This window comes from Myotis nattereri (assembly GCF_964212035.1).
Source record: "Myotis nattereri genome assembly, chromosome: X".
Classification (NCBI taxonomy): Eukaryota; Metazoa; Chordata; class Mammalia; order Chiroptera; family Vespertilionidae; genus Myotis; species Myotis nattereri.
This window is the reverse complement of record NC_138078.1, coordinates 23273725-23290278: the sequence shown is the minus strand read 5'-3', so window position 1 is coordinate 23290278 and position 16554 is coordinate 23273725. Positions and strand designations below refer to the sequence as shown.

Genomic DNA, 16554 nt, shown 5'->3' with positions numbered 1-16554 from the left:
CACATACCTAGGTTGCAGGTTCATTTTGTGGTCGGGGTGCTTTTGGGAGGCAGTTGGTCGATGATTCTCTCTCATGTACATGTTTTTCTCTCCCTTCCTCTCTCTCTAAAATTAATAAACATATCCTTGGGTGAGGATTTAAAAAAAGTCATAGTATGTGAAGTAGTGAATCTGAGAAAAACACTTATAAATTGATGGCATTGCAAACAATGCTCCAGGCAAAAAACAAACAAAAAAAATGGAAAAAAGGATAGAAAAGTATTTATATTAAATTATACTGTTTTATGTGCACTGCTAATGTAGACCATGAGAAGACAGACATTCGTTCATTTGTTCGTTCATATATTCAATAATTTGTGGTTTTCAACCAGGGGTGATTTGATTATCTGGCGGAATTAATCAATGTCTGGAGATATTTTAAATTTTTTATTTATTGATTTTCATTAGTGAGAGAGAGAGAGGAAGGGAGAGACAGAGAGTGAGACAGACAGACATAGAGAGAAACATTGATTTGTTGTTCCACTCATTTACAAATTTATTGGTTCATTCTTGTATGTGCCCTTCCTGGGGATCAAACCTGTAACCTTGGTGCATTGGGATGATGTTCTAACCAACTGAGCTACCCAGCCAGGGATGGAGCTGTTTTGGGTTTCATGCCTGAGGGAGGAGGAAATGCTGCAAAACATCCTATAACACACACAGCAGTGCACTACAACAACAAATTATCCAGGCCAAAATGTCAGTAGTCCTGAGGTTAAAAAACCCTGACTTTGCATATTTATCAAAACTACTTGTTCTGGATCTAAACCCTGTGATTCATCAAGTAAAATCTAACTTTATATATGTATTATATTTGAGTAAATACATAGAACCTATAGTGTAGTAATTAAGTATGCAAATATGCATTAGGCAGACCAGTGTTCAGATCTCACACCTACCATTTGTTAGCTCATGCCTTAGACAACTTCCCTAACCTCTCATGACTCTAGTTTTTTCATCTGAAAAATGATAATAATGCCTGCTGAACGGCTCTGTGGAGATTGAGTGAGAATAATTAAGATTTATGTAAAGAGCATAGCAGAAGGTTTATGTTTAGTAAGTTCTCAATAAATAGTAGCAGTTAGTATCACCTATGCATATACTAAATTACTTGATTCTGACTTACTATGAATATCCTGGCCACATACCATATTTCATTGTTTCTAAGATATCATTTATTAGAATATGCATCATTATTTTATCTATCACTAAGAAAAAAAGGGCTGCCAATTAGACTCTGACACACTGTCATTTATAAAATGTGTCCCAGTTTCAGAGCTGTTAACCTGTGAAAATACAATGTGGGCCTTAGAAATTATTACTGTAAAGCCCATCAGAGAATCTTTTCTTAGGTACAAGTGAACAAGTCTGCCATTAATGACATTCAGCTTCAAATTCACTTAGGATACAAGAACAGAAGCAGCTTCCCAGGAAGGCAGGATCAGGCATATCTCTCCTGTGGGATTTGAAAGTAGACTGTGCAACATTCCCAGATCCATCCAAGAACTATTCTCTTTGCAGCACCTGTCCATTCCCAAATGACAGCTCAGGTGCAAAGGGAAAGACTCATATATAGGGGCTGGGTCAACCCTGTCCTAGAAACCTCGTGCGTTCCAGGGGCCAATGAGCATCTTATAACATAGGTGGAGTTTCCAAGATCCATGAAAGGTACATGCTCAGTTACAAGAGTTACTATACTCAGAGGATCCCTAAAATTATAGCTTCCCATTAGACATCTGTAGTTCATCCATAGAACTCCTCAATCAGCTGTAATTTACCAATCAGTTTTTTTCATGCAGAAGCAATGTTGCCTACCAACACAGTTGACATTCCAACTTTATCAGGTTTCCAGGGAGAATACAGTTAGAAGGTCCAAAGATCAAATTCTCATGCAGGGAGGGCAAAATATGTTGTGAACCCTTTATCTACAATAATGTGTCATTTTCATACATTTTATAATTAAAGATACTAAAATTCATAGACTTTAAGTGACTTGCCCCAACTCATGAATTAATAAGCCTAGAACCCAGATGTTCTTATCTGTTAACTTCCAACAACACTGTAATACACTAAAGCAGGAGTCAGTGAACTACAGTCCAAGGGCCAAATTCTGTCCACCACCTGTTTTTATAAATAAGATATTATTGGAATACAACCACACTCATTTGTTTATGTGTTACTTTCACACTGCAATAGCAGAATTTAGGTATAACAGGAACCATATGGCCCACAGAGCCTAAAACACTAACTGCCTTACCCCTTATAGAAAATGTTTTTTGAGCTCTGCTCTAAATATAACTATAAGCTGTTTGACTGTGTCCATGAGCCTATGTAAAGATGTCAAAGGCAAAATAGGTTTCTCATGTTTTATCTGTAAAAATAACTACCGATATAATTTCTCTGTGTACCTGAACGTTTTTAGAGCCACAGATACCAAACATTTTTCTACATTAACAGTTGGCTACCTTTTTCTGTGAAGGGCCAGAGAGCAAAGGTTTTAGAATATATTTTAGCATTTGTGGGCCATATGATTTCTGTTGCAAGTCATGACAGAATTAGAACTTAGATAGCCAGGTAGAGCCTGCGCTCTTGACCACTAAGGATTAGGAATGTTGTAAAACCTGGGGAGAACCAGTTTCAATAAATGACTCTTCTTAAAGCAGTGTCCTGTGTTGCCATTAAACTTGATTAGAAATTTAGTCCTCAGTTAAGAACTGTATGTATAAAATTTTTCAGAGTAATGCATCAGGTTACCACAAATAAGTACTTCCCTCCAAGCAATGTTATATTTGACTATTCCCCTTGGGAATCTGCTTATAACTGCTATCTGTTTTTTACATTCCTTTAGTCTAATCTTAACAGCAGCCAGAAGGATCTATTAAAAAATGTCAGCTCACATTGTACCTCTACTGAAAACCTTCTGATGGTTCTTAATCTCACTCAGTAATAGCCAAAGTCTTCACATAGTTTGTCTGGCAGGACCTATCCTCCCCAACATCTCTGGCTTGCTTCTTGCTACTCTCCCCTGGCTCATTAGGCTCTACTCACCCTGGTTTTCTTGTTTTTGTTTAAATTGAACAGACTCCTGCCCCAGGGCCTTTGCACATGCTGTTTTCCCTGCATAGATTGTTCTTCCCTGAGATAGCTGCTTGATTCATTCCCTCACTTCTGCCTAATCTTTATTTATTCAAATGCTACTTTCTCAATGAGGCTTTCCCTGGAGGCACTTTCTCAAATGTTCACCTCCCACATATATATATCTCCTATTCCCACCTGATGCTTTATGTTTTTCTCTTTAGAAATTTTCACCCTCTGATTGATCATAATTTCTATTTTATTGCCCATTGTCCCCGTTGGAGTGTAAGCTTCACAAGAACTGGAAAATTATCTGTTTTATTTAGTTATGTAACCCATACTTAAGTAGTGTTTAGAACATAATAGGTGCTCTTATCTTCAGTAAATATTTACTAACTGAAGTAATATATTGGGTGTTTGAGGGGCAAAATTTGTTTGCAAAAATAATTCTGCTGTCTAGCTGGTTTGGCTCAGTGGATAGAGCATTGGCCTGCATAGTGAAAGGTCCCAGGTTCCATTCTAGTCAAGGGCACATGCCCGGGTTGCAGGCTTGATCCCCAGTAGGGGACGTGCAGGAGGCAGCCAATCAGTTATTCTCTCTCATCATTGATGGTTCTCTCTCCTTCTCCCTTCCTTTCTGAAATCAATAAAAATACTTAAAAAATAATAATTCTCCTATTAAGACTTTGAAACCCTTCTGTATGAGTGGAAGGCTTATAAGATAGGATATTAGTATCATTACTTGATGGTCATACCTATGTCCACTCTTTTATTGGCCTTGAACATGTTAAGTATGTCCCTTGGTAGATTATATCTTCTTGGTTTCATAACACTTGCCACTTTAAAAGTCAATACAGCATTATGTTTTGTATATTTGGACAGATTATTTTTGAAATCCATAAATCACTAAATCAGAAAAAAATATATCCCTTTAGTGGAATGCCCTTGATTAGCCCAGAATAGAAAGAGAGAACCTGTCGTTCTTTGTCAATCAGCTTGGCGTGTACTTAACAGCATGCAGTTACAGTGAAGGAGAGCTGTGTTGCCCTGGTCTAGCAAACCTAATTGTAGATAAATAAAAGAACAGTCACCCAGCATGAGGGAAAAGAAAGAAACCGAACGGCACAATGTTGTGTTTTTCCATCCATCAGCCTTCATTTGTCAGAGTCTGCCTGACAATCTAGGCCAGAGAAGTCAGGCTCTAACACAATATTGATTCCATTTCATTTTTCGTTTCTTGCTATCCTTCTTAGCAAACAGTTTGTATGTGAAATGAGAGATGATGCAGTCGATAGACATGTCCAGGGCACATTTATTTTAAAGGCTTACTTTGTTTTTGTCATCCCAGAAAGCCTTATGTGTGTTTTTTTGTTTGTTTGTTTCACTATAATGTTGTCATTGTTAGCTCTTGCTGCAGTAACAAACAATCCCCCAACCCCAGGGACTTATAACAACAGATATGCATTATTCACTTATGTGTCTTCAGATTAATAGCAGCTTTCTCTATACTATGGATCATTATCAAGTTTTCTCATTCTAAATTGCGTATCTGCTCCAAATATGTTATTCTAGAACCCAGACTGAAAGAGAACTTTCTACATGGTACATTATTCTTCTGTGGTGGAAGATAGAAGCTATAGATACTAGAAAATCTTGAGTTGCCCTTAAAGACCCAGCTCAGAGCTGTCATAGAGTCACTTCTGCCCACAGTTAATCAAAGCGAGGCACATGGTCAAGCCCAAAGTCGATGGTGAGGAAGGTGTATTCACCTACAGGACAGCCATGTTCACGGAGTCAATGAAAAATAATGAACTCATAAACCAAAGTATTCACAAATATATTAGAATTTAATTGATTCCCAGATGCATTTTTTTTACATTTCAACATCTCTGAAATTGAGGTATATCCTACAATAGTGTCAACAAAATCTAATTTCTTTTTTAAAGCTTTCTTAGCAGTTCATAAAATAATAGTGAACCTTACAATCCATAATATCTTAGATTTAATAGAATAAACTATGGATTTGGGTTATTGACAAAATAGTCAAATGGTAGGACATACTCTTTACAAATAAGTAAAGTAAGTTAATGAGCATTTATGCTTGTTAAGGAAAAAGTTGTCATTTTTATCTAGAATTTATTTGTTTTCGGTAGCAGCATGCATATCTCATTGAGAGCTGAATGAAAAACTATGCATTAGTAGTAAATCATATCTCTCTATTCTTATATTCATATATGAATGCATATACCTATTTGTAGAACATCAATTAGAATACGAAGTGTCATTCCATTGTTTAAAACCTTTTTGTGGCTTCTCCACTAAGGTGCTGAAGATGGTATAAAATACCATTTTTTCCTCTGGTTCTTGCCATTTACTCCTACACCATGTATTTCTTCCCATTTCCCCACATTGGCTCTCCATGCTGCCTCCAATTCCTGTCTTGCATAATTCAGATTTGCTCTTGCAATACTGTCTATTGTCCATCCCATTGTCAACCAAGTATATGAGCTGCTTCTGTTCTAAGCCTTTGCTTAAGCCTTTCTTCCCCCATGAGGCCTGTCCCTATCCTCATGTCCTTCAAACACAGCACTGATCACTTCCTTCTCTGTACCCCACTTTGCATTGCACTTAGCTGGTCCTTATACCTGTTACATGGGATTAATATGGGATTGCTTGTCTGTATCCTTAACAAAGGATTACCTTATACCTTGTAGTATTCGCAGTTCCTAGCCAACATGTTGAAATGGAGTAAATATTCAATATATGTTTGTCAGCTGAATAAATCGATGAACAAATGTTGGAACATATATGCAAAGGCTGTTCATATCCTCCTTATATTGTCACATATATGTATATACATATATGTTTATATATTCTAAGGTTAACAATCTATACATATGAAAAGCTAATATGCAAAGTGTCCCCTCAGGAGTTCGACCAGGAGACCAGAAGTTCAATCACTTGCTATGATGTGGGCTGACCACCAAGGGGGCAGCACAGAACAAAGGAAGGCCCTGGCTGGCAGCTGGCAGCCGGGGATGGAAGGCCCCAGCCGGCAGCTGGAAGGCCTCGATCAGCCCTGATCACTGGCCAGGCCTAGGGACCCTACCTGTGCACGAATTTCATGCACTGGGCCTCTAGTAGGTAAAATAATGGAAATGGAAATAAGTTTAAAATAAGAAAGAAAACAAGGTAAAATGTATCTCTGTTATAATACCCTAGGAACATCAAATTTCCAGTTTTAAAAACATGTATAATGAACTTAATATTGAATTAGAAATATAATGTTCAATGAATCATTTCTTAGAAAATGCAAATATATTAATTTGCATATGAATTGTTACTTTCACCCTCAAGGGTCTTGTCTAGTCTTTTTTTATCACTAACCATTGCTTCACTGCTTCTCAGACTACCAACTTCCCAATATTAATAATGCTATTAATAATAAATAAGTAAGAGTGAAGGTGCTTACTCCATTTCAAAAACATATCAGGGCTGAATTTAAAAATACACCATGATATTATCCTAGTGAGCATTAATGAAGGCTTATTCCCTATCACCTAATTAATAAATATTATGTTCTTAAAATTATGCAGGAAATTATAGTGACCTGTCAATACTATGATGAAAATAAAATGCTATAAATCACATTATAAGGATCTTAACTCCTGGTGCACAATCTTACATTGCTGGGGATATATTCAGAATAAGGCAGGGAAAAAATCTAGATGGAAATGTTCTATTATTAGAAGTGAGTTGTTGTTGTTGAAATCACATGAAGACTTTCTTGTCTGAATGTTTGTTTAAATTGAATACTTTCTACTTACAAAAATTGGCCACTATAATTAGCTGTGTTTCCATTTCAGTGGTGACCTCCTTTACCTCATCTTAAATCATGTAAAGATGTGAGGTCATTTGTGAGATATAAGGTTTATTCAGACCAGTTCCCTGACCTGGTTATTATCAGTCTGGCAATCATAATCCCACACAAAGACCCCTTTGAAGCATTTTAAAGCTGTGTAAGAATTTCTTTCCTTAGCTATGGGAAGATACAGTGTTTTCTCTCAATTACACCCTGGAAGGACATTATAGAATGTATTGGAGTTGAAGAGGAGGAGAAAAACTAACATATAAAGAAATATGACTGCCAGTTTTATCACATGTACACGTACACACTATGCACAGCAGAGTAAGGGATAAAGTGGAGGTTTAGTTGGACACTTGCTGATTGTAATCTCAACTCTGCTATTTGCAAGTTAAGTTATCTTGGACAAATTGACTCAGTACCCCTCAATTTTGACATCTGTAAAATCAGACAACACCCTTTTTGTAGGAGGGTATGTATTAGGGGGAAAATGTATGAAACACACAGTGTTTGTCACAAAGTAAACTTTTTAAAAGATGTGTTTTTTGTTGATTTCAGAGAGGAAGGGAGAGGGAGAGATAGAAACATCATTGATGAGAGAAAATGATTGATTGGCTGCCTCCCGTATACCCCACACTGGGGATGGAACCCACAATCTGGGCATGTGCCCTGACCAGGAATTGAACCATAACCTCCTGTTTCATAGGTCAACGCTCAACCACTGAGCCATGCTGGCTGGGCTCACAAAGTAAACTTCTAACAACTCTGTTAATATTAGTACAGCAGTTAGTATCAATATAGAGTAGTTTGTTGGCCTTTTCAGCACAGCTAAGGATTTTAGTACATTTTTTTTATCTTTGCACAGTCATATAGTTTGGCTGGGTTTTTGTTGTTGTTGTTGTTGTTGTTGTTGTTGTTGTTGCTGTTTGTTTTGCTTTGCTTTTTTATTTTTTCATGTCGAGTTTTAATTGCATGGAGGGCTATCAAAATTTTAAAACTTATTTCATGCATACTTCCATTTTCTAAGGATCATTATTTGCTTTTTATGGTGTGTTTTTCTCACACTAATTTAAGAAAAATATACTGAAGAATATTTGAGTGTATTTAATTGGATATATAAGTTGACCCTTCAAGCAATATTTGACCCTGAATGACTGACCTGCCTGTTAACTAATAAATTCACACCACAAGTAAATGTAGTGAGGTAAATTGTAGAAATGCATCTTCAAAATGGTCTTTCTAAAGTAATTTTTCAAAGGTACCTGTAATGAGAGATCTAGTTCTGCAAAACAGTGCCAAGGAGAAGTAACCACAAATACTTTAGAGATGAATGTGGTTTCTCTCACCCATCGCTCTATTTCTGTAAGACCAGCTGTAAATCTCACCCAGGTACTTAAACTCGTCATTATTTCATTGAAAAATGAAGAGGTGACAATCACAGTGATGAAAGGGCATGCTAATAGGAAGCATTTCTATAAAGGGAAATGCTGTGACTTTGCAAAGCTCATTCATCTGAGGACTAAATCTAGGGCTAATTAGGTGGCCTGAAGGAGTATTTTACTTTCTGCAGGTACAAAACCTGGACATTTCATGTGGCATGCCACCTTTTTCTTAGTCCATCTGGCAAGCACCTGCTTAGATCCCACAACTTTATGTAATATCTGGACTGCCCTAATGTCAGCCTTGTTGCTGTTTCTGTTCATTTGCCAATGAAAAATTCAGATGTTTATGTTCACTTTGTAAGGGAATTCCTTGTAGTATCAAATGCAGTCTCCTAATCCTGTCTATTTACCAGTGCCTTCTGAATAGTAGCATCAGTTCTTTGCAACCTTTGGAATGATTTATTTGGAACTATTGAAGAGTAGGAGTAAAGAGAGAAAGGTGTTAGTGTTAATCATTTGGCTGCATATGAGAAGTATTAGTGAAATTATTGACTATTTATGGTCATTTTCTGAAGGTATAGAATTTACAGTGGGTGCACTTATAAACAATTTTAAAGGAAAGAAGAAATATTCAACCTCTACAAAGCACACTCTGAACTTGACCTTGTTACCATTGGGTAAGGTTTTAAAATAACTTTTAGAATTTCTTATCCTAGAAAATGAATTAATACTTATAATTTGGGGTTCATTTCTTTCATAATTATTGTCCCTACAGTTCTTGTGCACGTATTTGTGTTTATGTGTCTTGCACGTGTACCCATTTACGAACAGGGTTAGTCCTAATGTTATGGACACTTTTAATCAAAGTGCCTATCTCCTACTGGCATTTATTATAATCAGAACTGAAGAAATAATCTCTTTCAAGAGCTTGTGCTGAGCACCTAGAAGTTGCAAGACATCCAACTGTGTCATATAAGATTATAGTCTTTTGGGTTGAGGACTCCCAGCTCTGCTAGTCTGAGAGAACAGATACAAACACAATATATAAAGGTAACAGTGGCATGAAGACACGTACACCCAGCAGTGCTGGGAGGCTACAGGGTAGGAAAAGGAGGAAGAGAGATATGGGTTAATCAGGAGTTGTTCTCTGGGGTAGATTGCCCAGGTCCTGACTGACGCCTGACATTGATTAATCGATACTCCATCCTAGTGTTTAACGAGTGTTCCATCCAAAAAAGTCTTCTGTAATATTTAACTTCACTTCCTTCAGCTTCAATTTATGCACATTTCTTTTGTTCTCTCTTCAGGAAAGCTAGACAGAAGCCAGTAGCACAGCACTTTATATTTCTATATATAAAGAGGTTTGTTTGTTTGTTTATTGTTGTGTGTTTTTTTCAGTGATACTTCAGTCTTCTCCAGACTAAGGAAAAACAAACACGTTTCTTAAAATAATTAAATTGTTTCTCAAGAGTTTTATTTCACTTGACTGCTTAATAGTTAATAAGCCTTGATACTATGCTTTAAGTGTTTAATCTTGGGAAAGAAACTTAATTTTTACAATGATGTGGAAAGAATTATTTGGTTTCTATTTCAAAACAGAATTTTGGATCCCAAACATCAAATAGAATCCTGTTAAACTAAGAACTTTGTAAAGTAAAATGAACATTAAAATTGCTGAGTTTATTGATGTGAAAAAAGTATTAATCCTATTCATAAATCGTACTTTTCATTATTGCATTTTACTTTTTTGACAAATAGAGCCTTAGTGTCTATTTCTCTATGGTAGCATTACAATATAACTTAAGATAACTTTGGATACATTTCTAAAACTTTAGTGTGTTTCACAAAGACCTTTATTTCTTTTCTCTGCAGTTGAAGCTACTGTTTTGTGCCTCTATATGTCGTGCAGAAATTGATCTGCAATACATGTGGAGTCTCCAAGGGTATAGTTAAATTTAGTAATTTTATTGCTAACTGTGAAGTTAATCTGCACTGTATGTGTTCTTTTCCTCAGGAAACTGAAGTAGCAGTTCAAGCTAAACAGCCGGATGTGGAAGGGATTTTGTCTAAAGGGCAGCATTTGTACAAGGAAAAACCAGCCACTGAGCCAGTGAAGGTAATGAAGCAACCTCTAGCAATATCCATTACCTCATAATGGGTAATTCTCCCCCTGTTGTACATTTGCCATTGGTGTAGTCTGTTTATAATCAATGAAATAACTTGTAGAGAAATATTGGCCATACTGCAATAGCAAAGCTGTCTTTTTTATCAACATATCTTATTTATATATTGTGATCTTAAGACTATTAACGAGTCATTGCATTAAAGGACTCATTTCTGTCCTGGTGCGCCGCCATCAATACAAAAAGTAGTCCCACCTTCAAGGTAGATTAAAATTTTTGAGGCTTTATTGCTTTGCTTGCCAGCCTGATGCTTCTCATATTGTTTAGCTTCATTCAGATCAAGCTACTGTATCATACTGCCTGTCTCCAACAGCTGTAAAGAATCACAATATGGTCCATGACCTTTCTTTTCTCTGTTGTTCTTCCTTATGAAAGAGGAATCGGCATTTGGGATTCAGTACTTATTGGGTCAAGAATTGTTAGTGAAATGTCATGTAATTGCTTCTCTCTTGGGTGAAAAAGCTGGCCTGGGAGAAAGCTTTCTACTCCTTTCCTTTTCCCATGTGGATTTGAAGCTTCTGACACGTTTATTCATAGGCTATTACATGAGGAGAGGAATGGAAAGCCAGCTCAGTTTTCAAAAATAGCTAATCAATGGCTTCCACTTGCAAATGAGAGTCCAATGATAAATAGATGTTAGGTATGGGTTACCTTATTTTCTGTACCTGACCAAAATTATAATGGCTACCATTATGATGAAGGTTCCCGTATGCCTGTAATGGTGGCTGTTTATTGATCAGTCCTGGTTTCTCTAGCTAATGTTGCAGGCTGAGATTTAGTGAGCCTCCCCCTCATGTTTAAAACTGCTCTAAAACAGTGCAGGTCAATAACCTCATTATGCAGACCTAGTTTATCCTTGCAGACAACATTACCATGACTTAGACACTGTCCCTAAGGTCACCACTTACACTTGGCCCAACTTCATTTCTAGAATATTGTTGCTTTTCTTTCCAGTTTACAAGGTGCTTTTTCTTAGGTAAAGTTAAACTTTTAACCTCAAAGTAATGTTCAAATACCAGATGCTGAAAGGCACCTATTTCTCTAGAAATATCAATGGGGATTTATTAAGTAATACACTATCCCACTTCTAACATCTGAAAGAGTAATGATAATTTGCATTTAGTTCCAAGCCTGGTCTGATGATTTTCATGAAGTAGCAATGTGTTCAGTATTTATTTATTAATTTCATTTATTTTTATTTTTGTTAATCCTCAAAGGAGGATATTTTCTCATTGCTTTTTAGGGAGAGTAGAAGAGAGAGGGAAAGACAGAGGGAAGCATTGATGTGAGAGAAACATCAATTGGTTGCCTCCTGCATGAGCTCCAACCAGGGCCTGGGCCAGGGAGGAGTCTGCAACTGAGGTACATGCCCTTGACTGGAATTGAACGCTGGACCCTTTGATCCACAGGCTCACGCTCTATCCACTGAGCCAAACTGGCTAGGGCTGTGTTCAGTATTTAGATGAGAGAGCTAGAGAAGGTCCTGAAAATAGCAATTTCAGGGTTTCTGTTGATGCTCTAAGTCAAGCCAGCTCACTAGCAGACACGTTTCTTGGTTAACAGAGTGACTCCTGTGGCAAGCAGTGAAACAGACAAATGGACCATTTTATTTTTATTTTATTTATTTTTTTAAAATATTTATTTTATTTTATTTTTTTACAGAGAGGAAGGGAGAGGGATAGAAAGTTAGAAACATCGATGAGAGAGAAACATCAACCAGCTGCCTCCTGCACACCTCCTACTGGGGATGTGCCCGCAACCAAAGTATATGCTCCTGACCGAAATCGAACCTGGGACCCTTCAGTCCGCAGGCCAACGCTCTATCCACCGAGCCACACCAGTTTTGGCCAAATGGACCATTTTGTAGGTCCACTCTGTATACTCTGGTTTGATCCTCAAAGATGTTATGCAGGGTTTCTTAAAATTGTTACAGATTACAAATGTGCATTTAAATTGGCTTATACATTTGAACCTTTGTAAAAGAAAAACACACAGAGTAAAAAGTCTTAATTGAAATTCGAGAAAACATATAAATTTAATTTTTGTTATTTTTATTGAATTTATTGGGGTGACATCCTATCTAATAATAGACGAACATGGTAATTGACCATACCTTCACTACGCCTCCCATTGGCTAATCAGTGTGATATGCAAATTAACTGCCAACAAAGATGGCAGCTAATTTGCATACTGAAGGCGGGGCCAGCAGCTCGTGATGCTACCCATGGGACCAAGGCCCGGATCTGTGACCTGGCAAGGCGGGGCCAGCAGCACATGAGGCTGCCCGTGGAACCTGGGCCTTGGATCTGTGACCTGGCAAGGGAGCAAAGCGGTGGAGAAGGGAGAGAGCCCAGGTTGCAGAGAAGGGAGGGAGCCGAGGGCTGAGCGGGGAAGGGAAGGAGTGAGGCAGTGGAGAAGGGAGTGAAGCCTGCCTAGGTGGGCTTCGCTCCCTTCTCTGCTTCACTCCATTCTCCGGAAGCCCTATTCTTGCAGGAGTAGGCTGGAAGAAGCCCTATTCTTGCAGGAATCTTCCTGCAACGGGCATCTAGTTGGTTAATAAAATGATATAGGTTTTAGGTCTACAACTCTATAATACATCATCTGTATATTGTATTGTGTGTTCACCATTCCATCAAGACTCCTTCCATAACCATTTATCCACCACTTTTCCCTTGTCTACCCACCTACCTACTTTTCCCTCTGATAATCACCATACTGTTGTCTGTCTCTATAAGGGTGTTTTTTTTGGTGCTTAATTCCTTGACCTTTTTCACCCAGCCCCCCAAATATCTCACCTCTGACAGCTGTCAGTCTGTTCTCTGTATCTCAGAGTCTGTTTCTGTTTTGTTTGTTTATTTTGTGCATTAGGTTCTACATGTAAGTGAAATTATAAGGTATTTTTCTCACTGACTGGCTTAATTTGTTTTCACTGTATATAAACAATCCAAGCAATTGATTCTAACTTATCACAACTTCATTCATACCCTCAGCTCCTGGGCTACTTTAAGATCTGGGCTCTGCCATGTCTGAGAATACCTACTTTCTCCTGCCACATTAATGGTATAAAAGGGAAATTATCTTTCAGAAATCAAAGACAGAGCAAGGAGGTGTTAACTTTCCCTCTTTCATATCCCTTAAAACCTTTTTGGCAGAATCAGAACTCTTTTTTCTTTCCTCCTTTTCTCCTTCCTTCCTTCCCCATTTTCTCTCAAGTCATCTCATTTGGGAGAAGCAGAATTTATGTAAAACTCATTCCTGTTCTACCATTTATCCCTTGGGTTTGGAGAATATTAAACATATCAGGTTGATAGTGATGGGCAAGATTAAGGTTGGGGGTGTGGAGAAATAGTTGATTCACCTGCAAACTTTGCCATAAGCTATGGCCTTGAAAAAACCTGAAACTTAGCTGGAGTTGGTGGTAGCCTGAAACACTAGAGGCTCAAAAATGACCTCATAGTTCAGACCATGGAGCCCAGCAATACAGGGCTGCAAGCTGTCAGGCTATGTAAATCTCTGCATGGATTAAAAAATTATGTTTAAAGGTTAGGAATATTTTTCTGAAGAATTATCCATTTCTCTGATAGTCCATAAACAAAGCCCATTTTCAACATAAACAAAGTTTCAACTTTAATTTGTTATACCCAAACTTTTAAATTGTGCTACCTAATGCCTTTTCTCCTTAACTGTCAGGTTTCTCAACCCTTACAGAAGAAAAAAGGGTCCTAGTAGTCTGCACTACATTTTCATAAAAGAAGTGTGTGTTGTTGTTTTTTTTCATTTTTTGGTATTCTTTTTTTTGGGGGGGGGGGTACCTTTAGAAACTAATAATTATCTAGAAGAAAGTGATATTCTCAAAAAGTAAAATGAAAACCCCTCTTGGTATGTATATAAGATGGAGTGTTTAAATAGATAATTAGTGTGTCCACTGCTTGCAGACATTTTAATTAAGGACACATTAGAGACTGATTCTGTTTCTTAGGAAATTAACTGTCTATTAGCACCTCTACATTCTATATCAGACAGCCTGTTTGTTCAGTTCCTACACTCACCTCACAAGCTGAGTCCTGTTTGGGAGCCTCACTCATCTATGTTCCGTTTTTTTGCTTTTTCTTCACTTCATCAACGTCTGTAGGATTTCTTTACTTTTCAAAGGTAGTAAAATCTTAAAGCATGACCAAAGATTTTTAAATATGTTTTTATTGATTTCAGAGAAGAAGGGAGAGGGAGGGAGAAACATCAATGATGAGAGAGAATCACGCCCCCTACTGGGGATCAAGCCAGAAACTTGATCAGGAATAGGTCAATGCTCAACCATACTGGCTGGACAAATGTGCCATACTGGCTGGATAAATTATTGAAGATTTGTTGGATAAGTTAAATTGTTTAACATTTTGCTTAAGCTATACCTTTGGTAATAATATTTTGCAATAATGCTATTGATGAAATCATTTTAATAGGTTATATTTTCTGCAGATTAATGACTAGATCCTCAATAATACCCAGTTTTGCAGTTACAAAGCAATAAAAACAACTGCCATGAATAGCAACAATATTGACAAATACCAAAAATTTAAGCAATTTATTATTTGATTTTTTAAATTTTTTAACTCTCTTCTGAACTTAAGTGTTTAGATGACATTTTCTTCAATTCGTACATATTCTTTCTGTTTAACTTTTAACAGATATAAGTATTTCAGAATACTAGTGGATATTAGAACTGAGAGCATTAATGGAATTTTTAATGTCTTGGTTGCTTGCTGAAGTGATAAGATGAAACCAGCTGGTTTGCTTTGCTAACTTTTTAGATTATTACAAAGATATCACTAACATGAATTTAATAATATATTTTATTACTGCTCTTCAATTCTTTTTTATTGTAACAGAAAAAGAAAAGTGTTAGGAGCCTTCTGTATTTGGCCAAAGGGTTCTACCCCAACCTTAACACAAGCAATTGCTGTAGACAAATGGTCAAGAGAACAGTTATAATTTTCCAGGCATAATTTCCTCTGATATAAGCTGCAAAATGACAGTATCATTAGTCATTTTCAATTATAGTCATTCAAAACCAGGGATGTATTATATTCCCAGCTGTTTTGTTGTTAATTAACTAGATTAAGCTGTGTGGTTTTTTTTCTCCCAATGAATTTGTTCTACTGCCAACAAACATTTTAGCATTTCTAAGAACTTATTTAGGGTTTGTGTGGGGTTTTTTGCCTGATAATTTTTAATGTATTACTCACAACAGAAATGTCTACTTGGTCAAAGTGTTGCCCAATCAGATATAATTATGACAATATTTGGACTTTACAAATCATCTGTCAGGCATACAATCTCATTTGCCTGGTGCAGATCTCATTTGCCTGGTAAGCACAATTCTATGTCAGTGTTAATAGAAAAAGTGGGGAAACGAATTATAGAAAGATAATAAATATAATAAAGAATTTATAATTTATTAATACACGAATAGCAGAATTTCATTTTTTAAAAATTCAAGTTTGCTTTACAACCGAGGAAAAAGTCTTAGACTATGAGAGGCTGAATAAATGTTAATCATTCTTTAATATAAGGAGAGCCCTCACTTTTTCCATTGAGAAGAAATTTATAATAGATTTTTGAGCAACTTGTAGACATACACACTTAGAAATATGGATGAGATTGCCAAATGTTTAATTATATTTAATTTCTTAATGGAGCAGCATGTACATATTTGAAACCTCACATTTTATAAAATAACACACTGATTAGAAATATTGATTTTACCACATTTATCATTTATGAAATGAGTTCATTCACATTATTCATATGTATATTCCAGAATTCTAGAGCTCACTGTCTTCCAGGTTATTTGAAATATGGTACTGAGTCCCCTTATGATGCTGTTATAGTTCGCTGTCTAAATACAGCTAGCAACATGCCTATAATCAAAAGTTAGGATTACTTTGCTTACCGCAGCAAGGGACAAAGCTCTCCAAAGACTGTGGGCATCTCAATTAGAAGGGCACTGGCAAGA

General features: G+C 36.8%; 1 protein-coding gene across 2 annotated transcripts in view; it reads left to right on the top strand.

Annotated features, from left to right (window-relative positions):
- Positions 1 to 16554, top strand: part of DMD (dystrophin) — a 2781977-nt gene that overhangs the window by 1953049 nt on the left and 812374 nt on the right. For both annotated transcript variants that reach the window (XM_081115404.1, XM_081115406.1), the window contains one exon: positions 10376 to 10477. In XM_081115404.1, coding sequence (XP_080971530.1) covers positions 10376 to 10477 — 102 coding nt within the window. The remainder of the gene's footprint in view (positions 1 to 10375; positions 10478 to 16554) is intronic.